This window comes from Hyperoodon ampullatus (genome assembly GCF_949752795.1).
Source record: "Hyperoodon ampullatus genome assembly, chromosome: 9".
Lineage (NCBI taxonomy): Eukaryota > Metazoa > Chordata > Mammalia > Artiodactyla > Ziphiidae > Hyperoodon > Hyperoodon ampullatus.
Genome location: NC_136922.1, coordinates 15,987,367 through 16,010,419, shown reverse-complemented (window position 1 = coordinate 16,010,419; position 23,053 = coordinate 15,987,367). Strand labels below are relative to the sequence as shown.

General features: G+C 40.8%; 1 protein-coding gene across 1 annotated transcript in view; it reads left to right on the top strand.

Annotated features, from left to right (window-relative positions):
• Nucleotides 1–4,344: 4,344 nt before the first annotated feature.
• Nucleotides 4,345–23,053, top strand: part of LAMB4 (laminin subunit beta 4) — a gene marked incomplete at both ends in the record, with an annotated part of 126,236 nt that continues 107,527 nt past the window's right edge. The window contains 2 exon segments of the mRNA XM_079711249.1: nucleotides 4,345–4,402; nucleotides 20,615–20,662. Of these exon segments, the coding sequence (XP_079567375.1) occupies nucleotides 4,345–4,402; nucleotides 20,615–20,662 (106 nt within the window).

Here is a 23,053-nt window from a genome sequence, read left to right as displayed (position 1 = left end):
GTTATTTTTTGGAAAATACCTTCTGTCTGACAACACTCTAACTCTAACCTTAATCCTAAAAGGTAAATAGTTAAGCCATTCTGAAGGCAGATATCCTAAGAACATGGCATCAATTTACAGGAAAACAGCCCACAGTCACCTATGCGTGGTTATTTGAAGGTAAATTTATGAAATGTAAACAGTGCTGTCACTTCCATTTTCATTCTAAAACTGGAGATATGCATATCAGGCGACAACCTTCAAGATACAATAAAATCACCCAAGAATGAAGCAAACCTTTTAAATTTACATATTTCAAAAGGAAACACTTTTTATGGAATACCAATGTTTGGAATAACTTAAATATACACCAGTATTTAGTGTCTAGGGTTTCATATTTTGTACAAAAATTTAAATGACTAAAGGGAAAAAATAGTACTCGATTAATAAAACAGATCACAAACCAATCAAATGAACAAACTGAAAAGTCCTTTTATTTCACTCAAACCCCCTGTGGAAGTTTCTACCTAAAAATCAAATGCTACTCTCTTGTCTCCTACCCCCTGGTGCTTTGTGGGAGTTGTTGGTTTGTAAAAAGAAATAAGTTAGTTCAGTGGATACTGACTGCAAGTTTCCTCTGTGTTCAGTCCTGAAATGGAAAAAATGTAATTTCAGTCTTTGGAGTTTTCTTTCCAGTATTTCAGAAATCAACAGGTTCATCTGGCCTGTTTTAGGGAACAAAATTAAAAACAACAATGGCATCAACTTAAAATATAGCAATAAACAAAAACACAAATAACAACCTTTGAAAAACATTTCTGAAAGAGCTTAAAGATCTACAAAGTGTATTTGAGGAATGTTTGTTGAATCTATTCTCTAATCTGTCACTGTTGTAGAAAAAATGAACATCTAGTTTTGGCTTAGTTCACAACCATGATTCTTCCATGAGGATATTCTCCATGAGCTTGTAGGAATCCCAAATATGTTCTTTCAACAAACCAACAAACTTACCCACTGAAACTGCATAGGACGTTTGAAATGGATAATGTAAGATACTGACAGGTGAGTGAAATTTAAGATCTGCCTTAGTTTCATTCCTATCCTATAAACCGTCTTTGGAGGACAATGGAATTCCAAACCACATGGAGTCCCAAACCCCTTAAATCTACATTTCCTGCACTGGTTATATTTGGTGAATCACAAGGCAAACAGAAGATGCGTGAGACATTTAAGATGACCCTGAGTCAGCTGGGACTTGACAGAGTATTGAGAACTAAAAAGAAAATATTCCCACTTTGTCCCCCTGGAAGTAGGTTGAGGGTCTCCTGTTTCTAAGAAACAAGCTCCTCTAGTTAAGCATGTTTTATAGGTGATAAATGTCAAGCCACCTGAAAATGATTACTGAAGCATGAACCAGAAAAAAAATGAGTAAAATGAGAAAAAAATATCCCTGCATTATCCTGGCAATTAAAATTGGCTTTAGGGGAAATGAGAAGAGAAAATGAGAAGGTCTAAGAGAAGAAAACAAAGAAAGTCTAAGAAATGGAGGGGAAAAAAAAGAAATTACATTTTGTGAAGAAAGGCAAGACAGTGACTGACAAGGGAAATAACAGTTGGCTTAAATTCCACAGGGCCTTATTAGGACATGTAGGAGAATTTTCCAGCTGTTGTAAATTAGTGACACTAAAGAAAATTGTCTCTCGTCTTGAATGCTTTACTCCCTGGAAATTCCGTTTGATTACTTTCCAGGTCCATTCACTCTCTGGTAACTTAGGCCTGATGAAAGCCAACCCAAAGCAAGCCAAATCACATGCCCCCAATTTTTTTTAATAAATTCATTTATTATTTATTTTTGGCTGCACTGGGTCTTTGCTGCACGCGGGCTTTCTCTAGTTGTGGTGAGTGGGGGCTACTCTTCATTGCGGTGCACAGGCTTCTCATTTTGGTGGCTTCTCTTGTTGCAGAGCAGGGCTCTAGGTGCACAGGCTTCAGTAGTTGTAGCACGCAGGCTCAGCAGTTGTGGCGCACGGGCTTAGTTGCTCCGCAGCATGTGGGATCTTCCCAGACCAGGGCTCGAATCTGTGTCCCCTGCATTGGCAGGCAGATTCTTAATCACTGCGCCACCAGGGAAGTCCCACTCCCCAAATTTTAAAATCTAGGTTCTAAATCTAAATTTAGCAATTGAGATTTTTCTGATACATATTTCTCCATACGATTTTTTTTGGTGGTTTCTGCAATTTAATATCAGTCCATTCAAAAAGAAAATGCCTACTGTGTGCACCACACTAAGCTTGGCGTGTGGGAATACAGTGTGATATATGTTATATCCTTGGCCAAAAACCTCGTAGGGTAGAAGATCATGGCCAGGTGAATTCATCACAGAAGGGTAGATGACAAGCTGTCTTAGTTACAAAAACTGGCCAAGAGAGCAACTTCTTAAGGAGAATCAGTTCATTCCAGGACTAGAGAATGGGGGAGAGGAATAGGCCAGATTCGTCTAAATTCTGCTAATGGTCAGCTCAGTGGAGATTAGGCAAGACCCAGCAGTGGAGAATACATGAGAGTTAAAATATTAAAGATCTGGCGACTTCTCTTGTGGTGCAGTGGTTAAGAATCCTCCTGCCAATATGCAGGGGACGTGGGTTTGATCCCTGGTTCTGGAAGATCCCACATGCCACAGAGCAACTAAGCCCATGTGCCACAACTACTGAGCCTGCGCTGTAGAGCCAGTGAGTCACAACTACTGAGCCCGAGCACTGCAACTACTGAAACCCGTGTGCCTAGAGCCCATGCTCCGCAATAAGAGAAGCCACTGCAATGAGAAACCTGCACACCACAATGAAGAGTAGCCCCTGCTCACTGCAACTAGAGAAAGCCCGTGTGCAGCAACGAAGTCCCAACGCAGACAAAAAATAAATAAAAATAAAAATATATATATTGAAGATCAGTCCCCTGTGGCAGAGCCACGGGAAGAGGCTGACATAAAGGGGGACTCACCCCAAATGAGAAAACAAACTGCCAGGTTCCCAGGCAAAGGAGGGGGCTCAAGGTGGATACAGTAAACACAGACTCCTAATATTGGGTCAGGCTACCTGATAGAAAGAAATGGACCCTAGGCAGAAACCCAACCCTGCAGAATGGGAAGAGAAGAGAAAGTCGGCTTGGTGGGTGGGGAGTGCTGCCCCCTGGTGGGCACTAGAATACCTAGCACTAGGTCCTCGGGCCCTGGACCATAAGTCGGGGGATGATGAAGATCAGAGGATACAGAGTTTACCTGCCAGAACTGAGCCTTTGGCTTCTGGGCACAGGAAACGTGAACGGCTCAGTTACTGGAGTCAGGAAGAGCAGCAAGGATAGGACTTCCCTGTGGTCCTTGCCATCACATCGCTCGGGGTAATTAGGGGGAGACAGACAGCAACACTTCATCGCCATAGAAAGGCTGTCATTTCGTCGTGAAGGAGATGGAGTAGCCAACTCTGCCTGGAGGGGACAAAAAGGCTTGACAAAGGGTGAAAGCTAAAGGACAAATGGAGATGGCAGAATGGTGTCCTGTGCAAAGGCCCAAGTCAAAAGTGCCTGACAGGACTTCCCTTGTGGCGCAGTGGTTGAGAGTCCGCCTGCCGATGCAGGGGACACGGGTTCGTGCCCCGGTCCGGGAAGATCCCACATGCTGCGGAGCGGCTAGTCCCGTGAGCCACGGCCACTGAGCCTGTGTGTCTGGAGCCTGTGCTCCGCAACGGGAGAGGCCACGACAGTGAGAGGCCCGTGTACCGCAAAAAAAAAAAAAATTGCCTGACATATTGGAGACAGAATGAGTGGAACACAGCTCTCCTGAAGGGAACATGGAAAGAGACATTGGGGCCAGCTTGGGAACACGTTTTGTTGTGCCACACTAAGAAACTCGGGTCTTGATAGCAAAAGGAAACCGATGAAGGTTTGTAAGCCAAGAAGTGAGAAGTATAAGTCTGTGTTCTCTAGTGATGATGAGGACGATGGCCCAGAAGGGGTCAAGGATAAAATTTAGGAGGCAACCTGGAGTCTGGGTTAGAAGTGTGAGGACAGCCCCCAGCTAACGTATTGATGTAAGTCTAGAAGAAAGAAAAAATGCAGGAAAAAAAAATCTGACTTGACAGCATTTGGAAATCAAGGAATTTCCTTCATAATATTATTTGGTGATGTCCTCTCGGGAAAAGCTAAGAGTCATACTGACAATGTAATGTTTTAAAATTTCTGCTTTGAGTTGCTGAGGTACACATAATTTTGTTTGGTCATCAAGACCTGGCCAACAAAATACTAAATTTGGTCTTTCTAAGCAAAATAAAAGAGTTCAGTCAATAAGTTAGCCTTCCCCTACAACCAGCTCCCATGGCCCCTCCCCACACTGTTCTTGAAAGGATCTTCGGAGTAAATAGGCCAGTGAAAGGTAAGACTTTCTAACTAACAATCTAGGGGGTGTACAAATGGTGAGCATCAGGTGCTGTTTCAAACCGATGAGAACAAGGGAGGAAGCACTCTGTGGACTGTGCCTTTAAGTCTTCCAGTTGGATGATGCTCTGGGACCCAGTCCGAGCCCCACAGCTTCCCTCAGAAAGGACATGAGCAGTATCCCAGTGCCAGCAAGCCAAGGCCCAGGGGCAGTCATAACGCTGGGCTAAGGGGAAAAACAGCGGATGGAATAGCTAAGACCACTTCCCTGTTCGTCAGTGGACCCCATCCATTATTCAGGTAGTCCCTGCTCAGAGATTTTGACTCTGTGTCTCAGGAGAATGGAAGGGAAAGGAAGAAGTTAAGCACAGCTGAGGTTCCTGGCTTGAACAAATGGGTGGATAAAGATGCCATTAACTGAGGTGGAAGTGAAGAAGATGGATAGATTTGAACAAAAGACTTCAACTGCGAGTATCGTGGGGTTGAGGTGCTGGTGGGTCGTCCAGATAGAGACGTCCAAGGTGGTTGAAAACATGGAGCCAAAGCTCAGGAAGTAGGTGGGTTAGAGAAGAGAAAGAAGTGGATTCAGCCATTAAACTGTCCCAATGAGTCTGTCTGAAAAATACAGGAAGAGAAAGGAGATGCTCAGATGATAAAGCCCAGGGGAAACACCAACATTGGGGAAGGTAGGAAAAAGAGAATATTACAATGTTCATTGCAGCTCTATTTACAATAGCCAGGACATGGAAGCAACCTAAGTGTCCATCGACAGATGAATGGATAAAGAAGATGTGGCACATATATACAATGGAATATTACTCAGCCATAAAAAGAAACAAAATTGAGTGGTTTGTAGTGAGGTGGATGGACCTAGAGTCTGTCATACAGAGTGAAGTAAGTCAGAAAGAGAAAAACAAACACCATATGCTAACACATATATATGGAATCAAAAAAAAAAGTCATGAAGAGCCTAGGGGCAAGACGGGAATAAAGATGCAGACCTACTAGAGAAGGAACTTGAGGACATGGGGAGGGGGAAGGGTAAGCTGGGACAAAGTGAGAGAGTGGCATGGACATGTATACACTACCAAATGTAGAATAGATAGCTAGTGGGAAGCAGTCGCATAGCACAGGGAGATCAGCTCGGTGCTTTGTGACCACCTTGAGGGGTGGGACAGGGAGGGTGGGAGGGAGACGCAAGAGGGAGGAGATACATATATGGGGATATATGTATATGTATAGCTGATTCACTTTGTTATAGAGCAGAAACTAACACACCATTGTAAAGCAATTATACTCCAATAAAGATGTTTAAAAAAAGTTTGTTTCACCTCTTTGGTATCTGAAAATATCAACAACATTGTTTGCTTGGTGCCATTGATATACTCAAATTCAATTAAATAATGGAGCCATAAACCCATCACTCTAGATCTAGGAGGTACTGAATAGTATCGTTTCCAGAACTTCTGTATTACAGCATGCACGACCAAAGCCTCTGGGTAAGGGTAAAAATGGAGAGAAGTCTTTCAAGGCTGAGTAAATCCTGAAAGACTGACCTTTCGTTCCCTGATGATGAACACACGTTATGCTGGGGGCAGCAGTTACAGGCAAGGACAGCAGAGACCATGGCCCAGCCATGCACTAGCCTTCTGGATTTTTTTTTTTTGCGGTACGTGGGCCTCTCACTGCTGTGGCCTCTCCCGTTGCGGAGCACAGGCTCCGGACGCGCAGGCTCAGCGGCCATGGCTCACGGGCCCAGCCACTCTGCGGCATGTGGGATCTTCCTGGACCGGGGCCCGAACCCGTGTCCCCTACATCAGCCGGCGGACTCTCAACCACTGCGCCACCAGGGAAGCCCACCTTCTGGATTTTTAATTTAATTTTTTTTTCAGAATGAGCCAAGTCGTCTTTTTGACACATGTCACTATACATCAGTGAAATGGGTTAGGTAATTTTGTCTGAATGTCTTATTTGTAGAGGATAACTTTAGTACTCCAATTCTAGGAGCCAAAATTTTCCGTGGATTGTGTCGCTCTTTCTTTGTAAGTTTCATCAGACATAGCTTCTTTTCTCCAGGCCACCCGAATCTTGGTTTCTGAAGGCAAAGTTGGATGCTTAAGCAAAAGACACCACAAGTTAGTGAATAGTGAAAACATCTGCATTTATCAACTGCTCTCTTCCAGGTTCACAGTTTACTTTGTAAACCATTATTATTGCAAGTAGTAAATAAAAATTATTTGAATAGGCCCGTACCTTTCATCCAAGTAAATTTAGAGCATCCCCCCACCCCCAAACAAACAATTTATTCCTCTAGAGGGCGTGGCAACTCAGTTGCTTTTGTGAGCATGTGTAAGCCTCTTGATTCTTGGTGAATCTTCAATTTCACAGCAGCTACAAGTAACCTAAGAACTTAGTTATAAGTTTGGCAGGAATGCTGCAGTTTGTTGCTGTAGCCCTGGTATCAATTCCTAGTCATTGCTTTCTGAAGTTTGGCACTTAAATGAAGATGAACATTTTCCATAAAATCGATTTCTCTTTCCCTCTGTATACAGGGTGTGTGTGTGTGTGTGTGTGTGTGTGTGTGTGTGTGTGTGTGTGTGCGTGCGTGCGTGCGTGCGTGTGCGCGTGCGCGCGAGCGAAAACCTAAGGCAAGTAGCTTCGTAAATCACCTTTTTTGGCAGGTTTCGGAATACCTCTCATCTTTTTTTCCTCCCTCAGGTGCCTTGGGAAAAGCATTCTTTATTTAAATTGACTCTCACTTTCAGGTATGGCTCCACACGCCCTGTTTGCTGCCTGCGCCTCTCAATACACACTCTCAAGCTGGTAAGTCTCATCTTGGGTCTCACTAGCAAGTTGGCATTTTTTGGATTAATGGAAGGCAGAAGCGAGTTTAAAAGTTGTTGGGTAGGTGGGGCACCAGCATAGAGGATAATCATTCCTTTTTCAGAATGATAATTAATCTGATAACATTTATACATAAGACACGTATACATAATACAGTATCCAGTGGAGTGGTCGATGCCCAGTACAGAGTGGGGTGCAGCCAATGATCTGAACTTTTCTGTTCCTTGAAGAAAGCTTCAAATGTAGTGATGTAGTGTTGAACTGCACAACTTTAAATTGTGTATTTGGGGAATATCTATTTTATCATGGTGATCTAACTTGTGACAATTTAGGAAAAATTCAAATTCTGTAGAACTATCCTTATCTTCAAAATATGTTTGTTAATATCCTAGGTATGTGTAAATGATAAGTGTTAAGGAAAACATGGTGTCTGCTGTCATTGAAAGAAAAGTAAGCTTTAGAGCGTTGCATTCCTCATGGTCATGCCATTTAGGCAACACAGTTGAAATAGTGAACGATTCCTGATGTAATATGAAAAAAAAGTGTTACACAAATAAGGAGGTTAAGCATAAGACTTCTATGAGAACTGTCATTTTTAAGTGTATAAAATAACCCATCTGAGGTGAGCCAGACAAGGAATTAAGGACTAACATAAATGTTAAAATATTATAACAGTATTATATATCATAAATTTATTGCAATTATCCCGTGTTAGATATTACTATAACATTTGCAAAAGAAACGAACAGTAGTAGAAACAGGAGTGGAATGCAGGCCTTTCTGTGGAGAGGCTGTTTAGCGAACACTGTTTGCACCTGTGGATCCTGGGGCTGGGCAGTTTGACATGATATGCCCTTTGTGTCTTCATCTATTTTTATCCAAACTATTTTGACAAAAAAGAGGAAACTCTTGGACAAGATGTGGGCCTGAGCACAACCTTCAAGTGAAGGCATATGAGGTAAAGTTAGTGAACAATCAGTAAATGAAAACCAATCAGCAACCCAGAAAATTAGTTATTGTCAGTTTCATGTGTTTTACTGTTTATCGCAACACTTCCTCATTTTAAGACCAGCATCATCTAGCAGCTTTCATGAAACAATTACCAGGATGCATCCAGTTCCTTTGTAAATATACTGACATGCTTTTCATCCAAAGAAGGGGTAACATTATGTTGATTCATCCTGATTACTTGTACACAGATCACTTAAACTCACGGATGAATTTAGCAAGAGAAAAAATTTCAGCCACCATGAGGCTTCGTAAATATCAGCACTGATAAACCAACCAGAAAAGCAGCACCAATTAAATGTGTAGCTTGATGAAGGAAGGTATGGACGAGATGACCACAATGCCTGGAACTGGGCTGTATGTGAAGCTGGGGGTTTATAATGACTGCATAGGTGATTGCAAATAACAGAATTTCTAACAGCTGCTGGACTTACTATAACACTCTTCTAGTTTGAGGCCAATCACCTAAAATGGGAAACAGGAGGGCTTCCCTGGTAGTGCAGTGGTTGAGTGTCTGCCTGCCGATGCAGGGAACACGGGTTCGAGCCCCAGTCTGGGAAGATCCCACATGCCACGGAGCGGCTGAGCCCGTGAGCCATGGCCGCTGAGCCTGCGTGTCCGGAGTCTGTGCTCTGCAACGGGAGAGGCCACAACAGTGAGAGGCCTGCGTACCGCAAAAAAAAAAAAAAAAAAAAAAAATGGGAAACAGGAAACTGGGAGTAAGACCAGGGGTGAGTCACTTAGGGAAACAAAGGTGGGGTGATGGGCTCTGACTAGGGACAACTACAGGGGTTCAGAGCTCAGCACTATTGGTGTCTGAGGCTGATAATTCTTTGTTAGGGGAAGTTGGGGGGTGGCGTCCAGTGCATTCTGGGGTATTCATTTAGCAGCATCTCCAGCCTCTACCCACTAGATGTCAGTAGCAGCCCCGTCCCTTACTGTGACCAAAGGAAATGTCTGCAGAGCTTGCCAGATGTTCTCTGCGGGGCAAACCCAGTGTGGTGAGAACCACTGCACACATGAGAAGCAGTCAGACTACTATGGGCTTAAGCATTTCAGTGTAATTACAGGATCAGCCATCATCCATATTCACTGAAAAGTAAGGAGATTCAATTTTAGGAGGTAAACTTGAGTGAGGGGGAAATACAAGGAATCAGTTGGTAACAGGAAGTCCAGGGTCCACTTGATAGGTGACACAGAGAAGTAAGAAAACCAGGGATGATTTCAGTCCCTTTATCACATTTTATTGGCTCATTTCAGGGAGAATATATGCAGTAGCCTGAATTAACCAGAACTAACTCATCTCTGCCTCAGGGATTTCTGAGATAGCTGAAGAATTTTAAATCCCGATGTTGGTAGTCCTTTGGGGCCACTCCCATTATCTGGGTGGAGGAAAGGAAGCCAGAAACCCCAGCCCATTTTCACCCATCATTCCACTGGGCCCTGGAGAACCCCACAGGGTGAATGCTTCATGCCCCAAGCCAGTTCTTCTGACCTGAAAGCTCTAAATCCTTCATAGGATGTGGTTCAGGATTGTTTCACAATGTACACTTCTAAGATCAGTTCTAAATGGAGACAAGGACTGTCTTCCAGCAATAACATAAAAACAGGTAGCACTACTGCTGAGTAATTACATCTATAGCCTTTTTACCTTCCACGTGCTTCCTACTACACTGTTTAAATCGTCAGATTAAAAGACAGCCCCAGTTTCACACTGGGGCTCTGGAAAACAATATATATATATATAGAGAGAGAAAATCAGGAGCTAGAAGCCACAGAATGAGGCTGTGGAGGAAGAGGGAGGAAAGAGGTCAGTGCCAGGGAACACCCAGGATTGGCAATTTACACAAAGATCTTGAAACCAAGGCTAATGCAGCCCCAGCAGGAGGGGCACCTCCAGGTCACAGCTGAGGCCTTCAAGTGAGGGCAGAGGAGCCAAAGTTGGTGGAATAGCCAGTAAATTAAAAGCTAGAAATGCCATGTGTCACTTAGTGCCAAGGTCAGAGACTGACGTATTTTAACCCAAGAAATGCAAGCTGCAATGAATTCAAGTTAACAAATGTTTTTGATATTTTTCTAAGTACTTCGAGAGGTTAAAAGATGAATGTTTGCCTTCAAGGGCTTACAATCTATTAGGAGTGTTTAGATAAGGTCATAATTTTTAAAAAATGTTTCCATTACCAGGTATCTACCCAAGAGAAATGAAAATACGCATCCATACAAAAATTTGTAGGCAAATGTTCATAGCAACGTTATTCATGGTAGCCAAGAAGTAGAAAAAAACCCAAATGTCTACAAACTGATGAATAAACAGAATATGGTATATCCATATAATGGAATATTATTCAGCATAAAAGAATGCAATACTGATTGATGCTACAACATGGATAGACCTTGAACATATCATGCTAATTGGAAGAAACCAGTCACAAAGGACCACAAATTGTATGAGTTTATTTATTTGAAGAATGCAGAATAGGCACATGTACAAAAAGAGAGATTAGTAGTCAGAGATTCGTAGTTCCCAGGGGCTGCAGGAAGAGACAGATAGGGGATGACCGCCCAAGGGTATGGGATTTCTTTTGGGGGTCCTGCAATGTTTAAAAGTAGATGTTTGGTGATGGTTGCACAACCCTGTGAATATACTTTAAAAAGCACTTTAAGGGGAATTTTATGGTATGTGTATTATCTCAGCAAAGCTGCCACAAAAAAAAAAAATCAAATACACTTTATGCTTTAAAAGAGGTATGGAGATAAGGTACCTCCACTTAGAGAAACAAGACGTTTCACAGGAGAGACCTCATATAAGAAAGAAAACTTTTTTCTGTTTTCTCCCTAGAAGCGTGTTAAAAATATAAGAAGCTGTTACTGAATCAGGTCAGGCTGCTTGCTGCTCAAAAATCAATACTTGCAAATGTTGGTAGAAAGGGAAGTTGCTTTTAATCAGAATGCTGGCAATCCGGGGACATAGTGGACTCAGTGTCCCCCCAAAACCGCCTCTAAGAATTCTGCTTGGCCATGAAAATTTTTAAAGGGAAAAAGGGAAGTAATCTCAGTTAACCATGGAGATAGGGAGTCAGAGTCATCCCCTGCTGTGTGCAGGCTTGTTGATTTCTTGTGATCTTTCTCTAGATGCTATCTTGTTCACACAGTTTGATCACAAGCTAGGGAAGAGATCTGGTCTTCTGTTAATTATTTATTCTTCATTTCTACTTCTTTGATCTATGGAAAAACCCAACAGATTAGGCAAGGTATTGTGTGACCCAAAGATTTGAAAGGTGTGCTTGGGCCGGAGATGAGTAGAACACGGGAGGGTGCCTGGTTTAAGGTTAGTGTCAAGACAAAAGGGGCCTCCTGCAGGGAGCTCTTTGCTGCCCAAAGCGTCTTACAAAGCTTCTGTTCTAATGGGAAAATCATTTCATGATATTGAGGGGCTAGAAAAAGAAGGCCTTTGCTGAGCAAACTCTGAGAAGACCATGCACATTCAGACACGGCCAGATCCAGGTAAGACAGCTCTGCTCACCCCAACACCGCAGCCAGGACCTGCCCAGACCACACAGATAGCTACGAACACACCCTCCATTGAGATTCCCATTCAGTGTTAGCTGCCGTCCCCAGGAGCACCAGCAGTTCTGATCTTCACTGCGTGGACCTGGGAGTTAACGTAGGACAGTGGTTCTCATACCTGAGCACACATAAGACTCAACTGCAGGCCTTGTAAAAGCCAAGAGTGCTGGGCTCTGTCTCTAGAATTTCTGAATCAGTAGATCCTGGGCTGGAGCCTGATAATTCGCATTTGCAACAAGTCCCCAGATGATGCTGACGCAGCTGATCCAGTAGGTGACCAACATCTGGGTTGGCCCAGGACTCGGGGATTCCCTGGATTTGGGGACTTACAATGTTAAAACCAAAAAAGCCCAGGCCAACTGGGATGAATTGGTCGCCTTATTAAATCCGTGGACCACACTTTGAGAAGCACTGTTTAAGGAGATAAGATCAGTTTAGATTTGAAGGGTGAGACATGGAGGAATCGAGGATGACCCTCAAGTTTCTAGTCTAAAGCAAATTGGCCCATGGTAATGCTGGGTGGGAGGGTCCCAAACTTTGCTGCATATTGGAATTACCTGGAATCTTGTAAAAAACAAAAACAACAAAAACAAAACATGCCAAGATTCCCCCCCAGATAATTCTGATTTTTTAAATTTTTTTAAATTTAATTTTTATTTTATATTGGAGTATAGTTGATTTACAGTGTTGTGTTAATTTCAGGTGTACAACTAAGTGATTCAGTTGTACATATGCATATATCCATTCTTTTTCGGATTCTTTTCCCATATAGGTTATTACAGAATATTGAGTGGAGTTCCCTGTAGGTCCTTGTTGATAATCTATTGTATATATAGCGGTATGTACCTGTTAATTCTAAACTCCTAATTTAACCCTCCCCCACCACCCCGTTTCTCCTTTGTTAACCATAAGTTTGTTTTCAAAGTCTGTTTCTGTTTTGTGGATAAGTTCATTTGTATCATTTTTTTCTTTAGATTCCACATATAACTGATATCATATGATTTTTATGTTTATCTGACTTATTTCACTTAGTATGATAATCTCTAGGTCCATTCATGTTGCCTCAAATGGCATTATTTCATTCTTTCTTATGGCTGAGTAATATTCCCTCGTATATATGTACCACATCTTCTTTATCCAGTCATCTGTTGATGGATACTTAGGTTGCTTCCATGTCTTGGCTATTGTAAATAGTGCCGCAATGAACGTTGGGGTGCATATATATTTGCGAATTATGGTTTTCTCCAGATATATGTCCAGGAGTGGGATTGCTGGATCATATGGTAGCTCTATTTTTAGTTTTTTTAAGGAACCTCCATACCGTTCTCCATAGTGGCTGTATCCATTTACATTCCCACCAACAGTGTAGTTCCCTTTTCTCCACACCCTCCACACCCTCTCCAGCATTTATTGTTTATAGACTTTTTGATGATGGTTATTCTGTCGGGTACTAGGTGATAACCTCGTTACTTTTGATTTGCATTTCTCTATGAATGAGCTATGTTGAGCATCTTTTTATGTGCTTTTTGGCCATCTGTATGTCTTCTTTGGAGAAATATCTATTTAGATCTTCTTAGGACTACTGAACTGTAAACTTTAAAATGGTTGAGATGGTAAATTTTACGTTATGGGTATTTTATTATAAAATAAATAAATATCTTTAAGAGAAGTCACTAAAAAGTAATGTCTCCAGGTGTTTCTAAGGTGTAGCCAGGGCTGTGCCCCACTGATCTAAGTGGAGGCGCTCAGCAGGCAGGGGAATGATGGGTAAGCCCTATGACTCTGTCATTTATTTCCTCGCTGAGTAACTGGTGATAGTCCGTAAGCAATTATTAATAGGGCACCTATTCTGGTCCAGTCTGGATCTTCTTCTAGCTCCTCCTCTTCATTTGGGCAAGTCATTCTTGAGCCCAGCTGATTTATGCTGGGAAGTGCAATTCTTCCTCTCATGACTTGATCATTGCTTGAAGATAACCCTTGGACTGAGAAAATTCTCAGAGGTTCATTTGCATCGCAGAAATGTGATGAACTGTGATACGAAGGCAACTTTGTTCCTCCCAGATGCTCAGCAAAAGGTATTTCATGCTTTCTTTTCCTCCTGCTGTCACCACTACAGTTCTGCCTCCTTTCTCTCTAAATCTGAGTCCTTAGAATTCTGCAGTCTGCCTCCCTCCCATCTTTCCAAAGGAGGGAGATTTTATCCCATGGTCTGTAGATGGAAGCAGTCTTTCAGTTTGGAATCTGCCCTGTGAGTGGATTCCCCATTGGGGAAGAAACAGGTATGCCATTATATTTTCTATGCAACACTTTAATTACCTTCAGCCATTCAGAGCCTAGATCATTTCAAGCCCTGAATAGTAGGCTATTTACATGTGTTATAATCTCAGTGAATTTGGTTTCTTTGGTTATAGAGGATAATATTTCCAAACTTTGCTTATATTGCCTGTTCTTCTGAAAAGGATAATCACATGGTTAATGATTCTGCATTTCTGGACAGAAAGAGCATGCAGGCAGGAGTTCTGAATCCAGGAGGACATCAGGATTGGAAATTTCATGTTACTTAAAGTGTAGCTGGGTAATTGACTGAAGCCATATGCTCTGACTGAGGAAAAGGCAACAAGAAAGCACCACCTAGAAAAAGTGCTCAAGTTCGGGCAATTTTTAGTGATGGACCTTCATAAGGCTCCATCCTGGTCTCCTATAGGACTTTGCAAGGTTTTGTGTAAAGTCATTAGTCCCAAATTGTGGACTTTTATAACAGATAGAGCTCATTTCCAGATGGGGATGCTGCAGGGGGGACCATTTCTCAGTGAATGATTTCCTTATGACATTTGAGTTGCAAAATAAACCCCAAGCTATGCAAAGAGCTTGGATGACAGAATGGGAAATTTGCCTACATCAGGCTTTTCAAAACACCCTAAAAAGACTTCATAAAGAAGCTGGCATTGAAGTTTAGGAGGGTGGCATTCAAGGCAAAGGAAACAGCATGAGAAGAGTGTTCAGAAAGCAGGAAATGGTGTACTGATGCTAGAGGGCAGGGAATGAAAGATTAGAGGGATTGAGAATGTGGGGTTAGTAGGAGAAACCAAAAACTCACTAGGAAAAGCCCTGGAGGTGAGAATGTAAAAAAAAAAAAAAAAAAAAACCCAACAAAACTCATAGTGCAGGGAGCTATATTCAATATACTGTAATAAACCATACTGGAAAAAAATTCTCATCTGTAAGTACATGAAAAATATTTTACATTCATTGCTCTTCAAACAAAAACACTGAAATAATAATGATGTATACTTTTTTACTTTTTAATTTGACAGTTTTAAATGGTTGTTCCCATAGGCTGTTGGTGAGAGTGTAAATTGGGACAAACTTTCCACATGGCTGTTGACAGTAACATCAAAATTTTATATACACACAAGCATACGTATGTTCTTTGATCCAATATTTCCTCTCCCCTTAATATATCCTGGGGAATAATTAAGGATATGAACAAAGATTTAGCAAAAATATTTATAACAGGAAAATATAAGAAAGGAAGTCCACATCAACCAACAGGGCCTTTGTTAAATAGATTCCGGTCCCGGCATTCAGAGGAATACGATCCACTCGTTTAAAATACTGCTGCCACTGTGCTGTACACCTGAAACTAATACAACATTGTTAATCAACTGTACTCCAATATAAAATAAAAAATTTAAAAAAATTTTTAATCTTAAAAAAATGAATAAATACTGGTCCAGGAGAGCATCTCACCTCCTCTCCTCCTAAACCACTGAAGTGTGTGTATACTGCCATTTATATCAAGGTCTCTTACAACAGTGACTTGGGGGTGGCCCTCTACCTAGAGAGGAATAGCTGGATCTACAAAGGGGGACACAGCTTGGATTTGTGGAAGCCCCCAGGTGGTCCTAATGTCCTTCACTGGGTGGAAATTCCCTGATGTAAAAACGTTTTTGTTGGTACAGAAACATGTCTGGATTGTATAGACTGAAACAAGCATACAGTATGATATCATTTTTGGAAAATACTTATATGCAAGGAAAAAAGCATGGAAGAACATATAGCAAGATATTAACCACTTTTCTCTGGGTGGTAGTTCAATGGATAATAATTCTTTCATTTTATTTTCTGATATTTCTATGTTTTCAATGAGTACATGTTAATCATATAATTAAAATTGTTTTCTAGATAAAAATGGACAAAATGGATTATTGCCTTCTGTTTCTTCAAAAAATAGAAAACAAATATTTGTAAAACTTGTATACACTCATTCTTTAAGGAATTGGGCACTGTGGGTATTTTGTGTCTCAAAAGTATAAGAACCATCAGACACACTTGAAACTAAAACAACATTGTAAATGAACTACAATTTTAAAAAGAGAGGAGAAAAAAAGACTAGAGAAGAATAAGTACCAGGAAAAAAAAAACAGAAGCATCAGACAGTCTCTTAAAATTGTTGACAGTTATCGATTTTATCCGTGACTGACTTTAACCTCCTTTATTTTTAAACCTAGCAGAATTGAATTGAATCATTTCCTGACGAAAGAATGCAATTTATTTTTTTAACTGTTTATTTTATATTGGAGTATAGTCGATTAACAACGTTGTGATACTTTCAGGTGCAAGGCAAAGGGACTCAGCCATACATATACATGTATCCATTCTCCCCCAAACTCCCCTCCCATCCAGGCTGCCATATAACATTGAGCAGAGTTCCCTGTGCTATACAGTAGGTCCTTGTTGGTTATCCGTTTTGAATATAGCAGTGTGTACATGTCAGTCCCAAACTCCCTGACTATCCCTTCCCCCAATCCTTACCCCTGGTAACCATTAGTTCATTCTGTAAGTCTGTGAGTCTGTTTCTGTTTTGTAAACAAGTTCATTTGTATCATTTCTTTTTAGATTCTGCATATAAGGGATATCATACGATATTTCACTTTCTCTGTCTGACTTCACTCTGTATGACAATCTGTAGGTCCATCCATGTTGCTGCAAATGGCATTATTTAATTCTTTATAATGGCTGAGCAATATTCCATGGTATATATGTACCACATCTTTTTGTTTTTTTTGCGCGGTATGCGGGCCTCTCAATGTTGTGGCCTCTCCCGTTGTGGAGCACAGGCTCCGGACGCGCAGCCTCAGTGGCCATGGCTCACGGGCCCAGCCACTCTGCAGCATGTGGGATCCTCCCGGAACGGGGCACGAACCCGTGTCCCCTGCATCGGCAGGTGGACTCTCAACCAGTGCGCCACCAGGGAAGCCCAGTACCACATCTTCTTTATCCATTCCTCTGTCGATAGACATATAGGTTGCTTCCAGGTCTTGGCTATTATAAACAGTGCTGCAGTGAACACTGGGGTGCAAGTATCCTTTTGGACCATGTTTTTCTCAGGGTATATGCCCAGGAGTGGGATTGCTGGATCAGATGGTAGCTCTATTTTTAGTTTTTTAAGAAACCTCCATACTGTTCTTTATAGAGGCTGCATCAATTTACATTCCCACCAACAGTCATAAGGCTTCCCTTCTCTCCACATCCTCTCCAGCATTTATTGTTTGTGGATTGTTTGATGATGGCCATTCTGACTCATGTGAGGTGATACCTCACTGTAGTTTTGATTTGCATTTCTCTAATAATTAGCGATGTTGAACATCTTTTCATATGCCTCTTGCCCATCTGTATATCTTCTTTGGAGAAACATCTATTTAGGTCTTCTGCCCATTTTTTGATTGGGTTGTTTGTTTTGATGATATTAAGCCTCATGAGCTGTTGGTAAATTTTGGAGACTAATCCCTTGTCAGTCACCTCATCTGCAAATATTTTCTCCCAATCTGTGGGTTGTCTTTTTGTTTTGTTTATGGTTTCCTTTGCTGTGCAAAAGCTTTTGAGTTTAACAAGCTTTTCTTCTTCTTTTTTTAACGTCTCTATTGGAGTATAATTGCTTTACAAGGGTGTGTTAGTTTCTGCTTTATAACAAAGTGAATCAGCTATACATAAACATGTATCTCCATATCTCCTCCCTCTTGCATCTCCCTCCCACCCTCCCTATCCCACCCCTCTAGATAGACACAAAGCACTGAGCTGATCTCCCTGTGCTATGCGGCTGCTTCCCACTAGCTATCTCTTTTACATTTGGTAGTGTATATATGACCATGCCACTCTCTCACTTCATCCCAGCTTACCTTCCCCCTCCCCATGTCCTCACGTCCATTCTCTAGTAGGTCTGCGTCTTTATTCCCATCTTGCCCCTAGGTTCTTTTTTTTTTTTTTGGAATTTAGAACCATGAACCCTGTCATTGTCATGTGACCCTCTTTTTTTAACATTTTTATTGGAGTATAATTGCTTTACAATGGTGTGTTAGCTTCTGCTTTATAACAAAGTGAATCAGCTATACATATACATATATCCCCATATCTCTTCCCTCTTGCGGCTCCCTTCCTGCCACCCTCCCTATCCTGCCCTTCTAGCTGGTCACAAAGCACCGAGCTGATCTCCCTGTGCTATGCGACTGCTTCCCACTAGCTGTCTATTTTACATTTGGTAGTGTATATTTATCCATATATACACTACCACTCTCTCACTTTGTCCCAGCTTACTGTTCCCCCTCCCCGTGTCCTCAAGTCCATTCTCTAGTAGGTCTGTATGTATATTCCCGTCTTGCCCATAGGTTCTTCATGACCTTTTTTTTTTTTTTTGGATTCCCTATATATGTGTTAGCATACGGTATTTGTTTTTCTCTTTCTGACTTACTTCACTCTGTATGACAGACTCTAGGTCTATCCACCTCACTACAAATAACTCAATTTCGTTTCTTTTTGTGGCTGAGTAGTATTCCATTATACATATGTGCCACATCTTTTTTATCCATTCATCTGTCGATGGACACTTAGGTTGCTTCCATGTCCTGGCTATTGTAAATAGAGCTGCAATAAACATTGTAGTACATGACTCTTTTTGAATTATGGTTTTCTCAGGGTATATGCCCAGTAGTGGGATTGCTGGGTTATATGGTAGTTCTATTTTTAGGTTTTTAAAGAACCTCAATACTGTTCTCCATAGTGGCTGTATCAATTTACATTCCCACCAACAGAGCAAGATGGTTCCCTTCTCTTGATACCCTCTCCAGCATTTATTGTTTGTAGATTTTTTGATGGTGGCCATTCTGACTGGTCTGAGATGATATCTCATTGTAGTTTTGATTTGCATTTCTCTAATGATTAATGATGTTGAGCATTCTTTCATGAGTTTGTTGGCAATCTGTATATCTTCTTTGGAGAAATGTCTATTTAGGTCTTTTGCCCATTTTTGTAATGGGTTGTTTGTTTTTTGATATTGAGCTGCATGAGCTGCTTGTAAATTTTGGAGATTACTCCTTTGTCAGTTGCTTCATTTGCAAATATTTTCTCCCATCCTGAGGGTTGTCTTTTGGTCTTGTTTATGGTTTCCGTTGCTGTGCAAAAGCTTTGAAGTTTCATTAGGTCCCATTTGTTTATCTTTGTTTTTAGTTCCATTTCTCTAGGAGGTGGGTCAAAAAGGATCTTGCTGTGATTTATGTCAGAGTGTTCTGCCTATGTTTTCCTTTAAGAGTTTGATAGTGTCTGGCCTTACATTTAGGTCTTTAATCCATTTTGAGTTTATTATTGTGTATGGTGTTAGGGAGTGTTCTAATTTCATACTTTTACATGTAGCTGTCCAGTTTTCCCAGCACCACTGATTGAAGAGGCTGTCTTTTCTCCATTATATATTCTTGCCTCCTTTATCAAAGGTAAGGTGACCATATGTGTGTGGGGTTATCTCTGGGCTTTCTATCCTGTTCCATTGATCTGTATTTCTGTTTTTGTGCCAGTACCATACTGTCTTGATTACTGTAGCTTTGTAGTATAGTCTGAAGTCAGGGAGCCTGAGTCCTCCAGCTCCGTTTTTCTTTCTCAAGATTGCTTTGGCTCTTCGGGGTCTTTTGCGTTTTCTTACAAATTGTGAAATTTTTTGTTCTCGTTCTGTGAAAAATGCCAGTGGTAGTTTGATAGGGCTTGCATTGAATCTGTAGATTGCTTTGGGTAGTAGAGTCATTTTCACAATGTTGATTCTTCCAATCCAAGAATATGGTATATCTCTCCATCTACTTGTATCATCTTTAAATTGTTTCATCAGTGTCTTATAATTTTCTGTATACAGGTCTTTTGTCTCCTTAGGTAGGTTTATTCCTAGATATTTTATTCTTTTTGTTGCAATGGTAAATGGGAGTGTTTTCTCAATTTCACTTTCACATTATTCATCATTAGTGTATAGGAATGCAAGAGATTTCTGTGCATTAATTTTATATCCTGCTACTTTACCAAATTCATTGATGAGCTCTAGCAGTTTTCTGGTAGCATCTTTAGGATTCTCTATATATAGTATCATGTCATCTGCAAACAGTGACAGCTTACTTCTTCTTTTCCAATTTGGATTCCTTTTATTTCTTTTTCTTCTCTGATTGCTGTGGCTAAAACTTCTAAAACTATGTTGAATAAGAGTGGTGAGAGTGGGCAACCTTGTCTTTTTCCTGATCTTAGTGGAAATGGTTTCAGTTTTTCACCACTGAGGACGATGTTGGCTGTGGGTTTGTCATATATGGCCTTTATTATGTTGAGGAAAGTTCCCTCTATGCCTACTTTCTGGAGGGTTTTTATTATAACTGGGTGTTGAATTTTGTCTAAAGCTTTTTCTGCATCTATTGAGATGATCATATGGTTTTTCTCCTTCAATTTGTTAATATGGTGTGTCACATTGATTGATTTGCGTATATTGAAGAACTCTTGCAAGGAATACAATTTCAACTGACCTGTTTTTTGCACCTTGGTGAGTATTATCAAAATCCATTTTCTGCTTGTATTGAATTGTTCTAAGATATTTAGTGGAGATGGGTTTTAAACACATCCACCTCTTTTTTCTATACTAACACATATTCGCATGGCTTTTCTGTTGTATAATTGTGTCAACAACTAGAAAGTTCCATTCAAACATAGCCATTATCCACCCATAGCTATTTCTGTCACTCTTTAATGGAGTATTAGCAACAGCAGATAAATAAGACACTAAAAAGAGCAAACTACTTTCAGATTCTTAATTTACACATACAGTGCATTTTAATTTTAAAAAATAGCTCTGCTTTGAATGTAGCACTTATCCCAGTGATGAGGTCTCATAAAGGATTTATAGGCAAAATTCCCTCTTCTGAGTAAGCTGCAGCTCAGAACTAAAAGGCCAAATTCTCCATGACCGGCCTGTCTTTAATAAGCTGAGAATCATTTACATTAGTCATAGAGAAGATGTTTCCAACAATTACTCTCTTTGATCCTGCTTTTCTGTATCTGTAATAGCCCTGCTTTGGGTGAGTACTAACTAAATTGCTTAGAACTTTCTCTTCAAATATTCCTGCTGAACTTCTTCATGGCAGTAGACTTTAAGAATCTCCTCTTTTAATTTGGCAACTCCCAAACCCTGAGGCAAATTCTCAGTTAGCCTGGCTGGTCATGGAGCAAAGAAGAACAGCTCTAGATGGTAAAGGCTCATTTGTTCTTTGTTGAAAAATTTCTACCTCAGAGGCAAGCCACAAGCCAGCCAGTAGAAACGGAGACTCACTGGACTGCACTTCCCCTCCAGGACTAGGAAGCTTAGATCTGGTCTCAAAGAGTCAGAGAAGAGTTGGTCTTGTCTACATCTGCTTTGTTTTTTGTTTTGTTTGTTTGTTTTGGCCACGCTGTGCAGCATGTGGGATCTTAGTTCCCTGATCGGGGATCGAACCCGCACCCCCTGAAGTGGAAGCGTGGAGTCCCGACCACAGGACAGCCAGGGAAGTCCCCATCTATATCTTCTTTGGATGTTCTCTTTGGGACTAAAACAGTATTCAAAATCAGAAGCAACCAATCATGGCATCTTTTCCTGGCCTCTGCATAGGATAACTTACACCTTGCCAAAGTTCTAAACCACGCCACAGAACCTCAGAGAGGCCTCCTCAATCAGGAGACCCTTCTCTCTGGAGGGAAAACCTTCAAAACTAAATTAGCTTGGGCGGAAAAGGCCTCCCTGCAACAGATCCTGAGTTTCTAAACCTAAGCTTGACCTGCTCTAACCCAAATCTCTAGGGTAGCCTGTGGTCAAACTACCAACCAGGTTAGCTCCACCTCATCTGCATGGGCATTTTCTGGTTTATAGCTCAACCATAGGCATTTATATACATATTGAAGCCTATTTAAACTCTCTGTCTTATATTCTAACTAAGGAAGATAAGGAGAAAGGATCATAAATTTGGCCCCAGTTTTGGGGAACTGTATACAAAGTGCACATTTTATCCAACATGCATCCTTTGCAAGTTTGCTCACTCATAGTAAATAATGTGTGTGAGTACATAAACGGATGTGTGTGTTTATAGCCTCTAAACTCTGAAGTGAAGTCTAAACTAGATGAAAACATCACGTGTTTAAGAAAATTATAACAATATCAAAAATTACTGAGAGATCATGTAATAACGGTTGTATCTATAAATGACTCTGACGTTACCGAAAATTTACTGTATATTTTCTTTAAATGACCAGCTTTCCTAAATTCATTCTTAATAAGATCCTATCATCAAGTTTTATGTCATTTTTGAGCAATACATTGATTTTCTAAAGACAGAAACATTATTCTCGAAATCAATTCCAACCTATTGCTCATGTAATAACTCAGCAGTTGAAAGCTTTAATCCGGGAAGGATATTGCTACATCTATCTACGTTCAGGCATGAAGGTTTAACTACTTAATGTTTTTCACCACTTTCTGCCAAGTATTTTAGACCAGACGTTCATATTTGCTGGTAGAATATTACATGAATAATAGTTCAATTCCCCCAAAGTCCTGGAATACTTTTATTTCTGAAAAGTACATGTTTGATTAAAACATGTTTGGCCAAGTCAGGTTCTAAAAACATATTCAATCTCTAAGGCAACAATTCGAATAAAAGAATTCAGGATGGAACCTGTCTAAAAGAATAAAGCCCTGGAAAGGGGAATCTTAGCTAATCCACACGTAGCATTAGCAGAGATTTTATACCTGCCCTTTTTGAAAAAGCCTCTGTCTATTGAAGTCCAAACTTTAGGTTAGTTATTTATCCTAGATGCCAATTCTAGGAAATAAAAGGAGATCTGGATTTGGATTGTTGGGTGAATAAAAAGAAACATCCAGGTTAACCAAGCTAGGATTATCTATTAT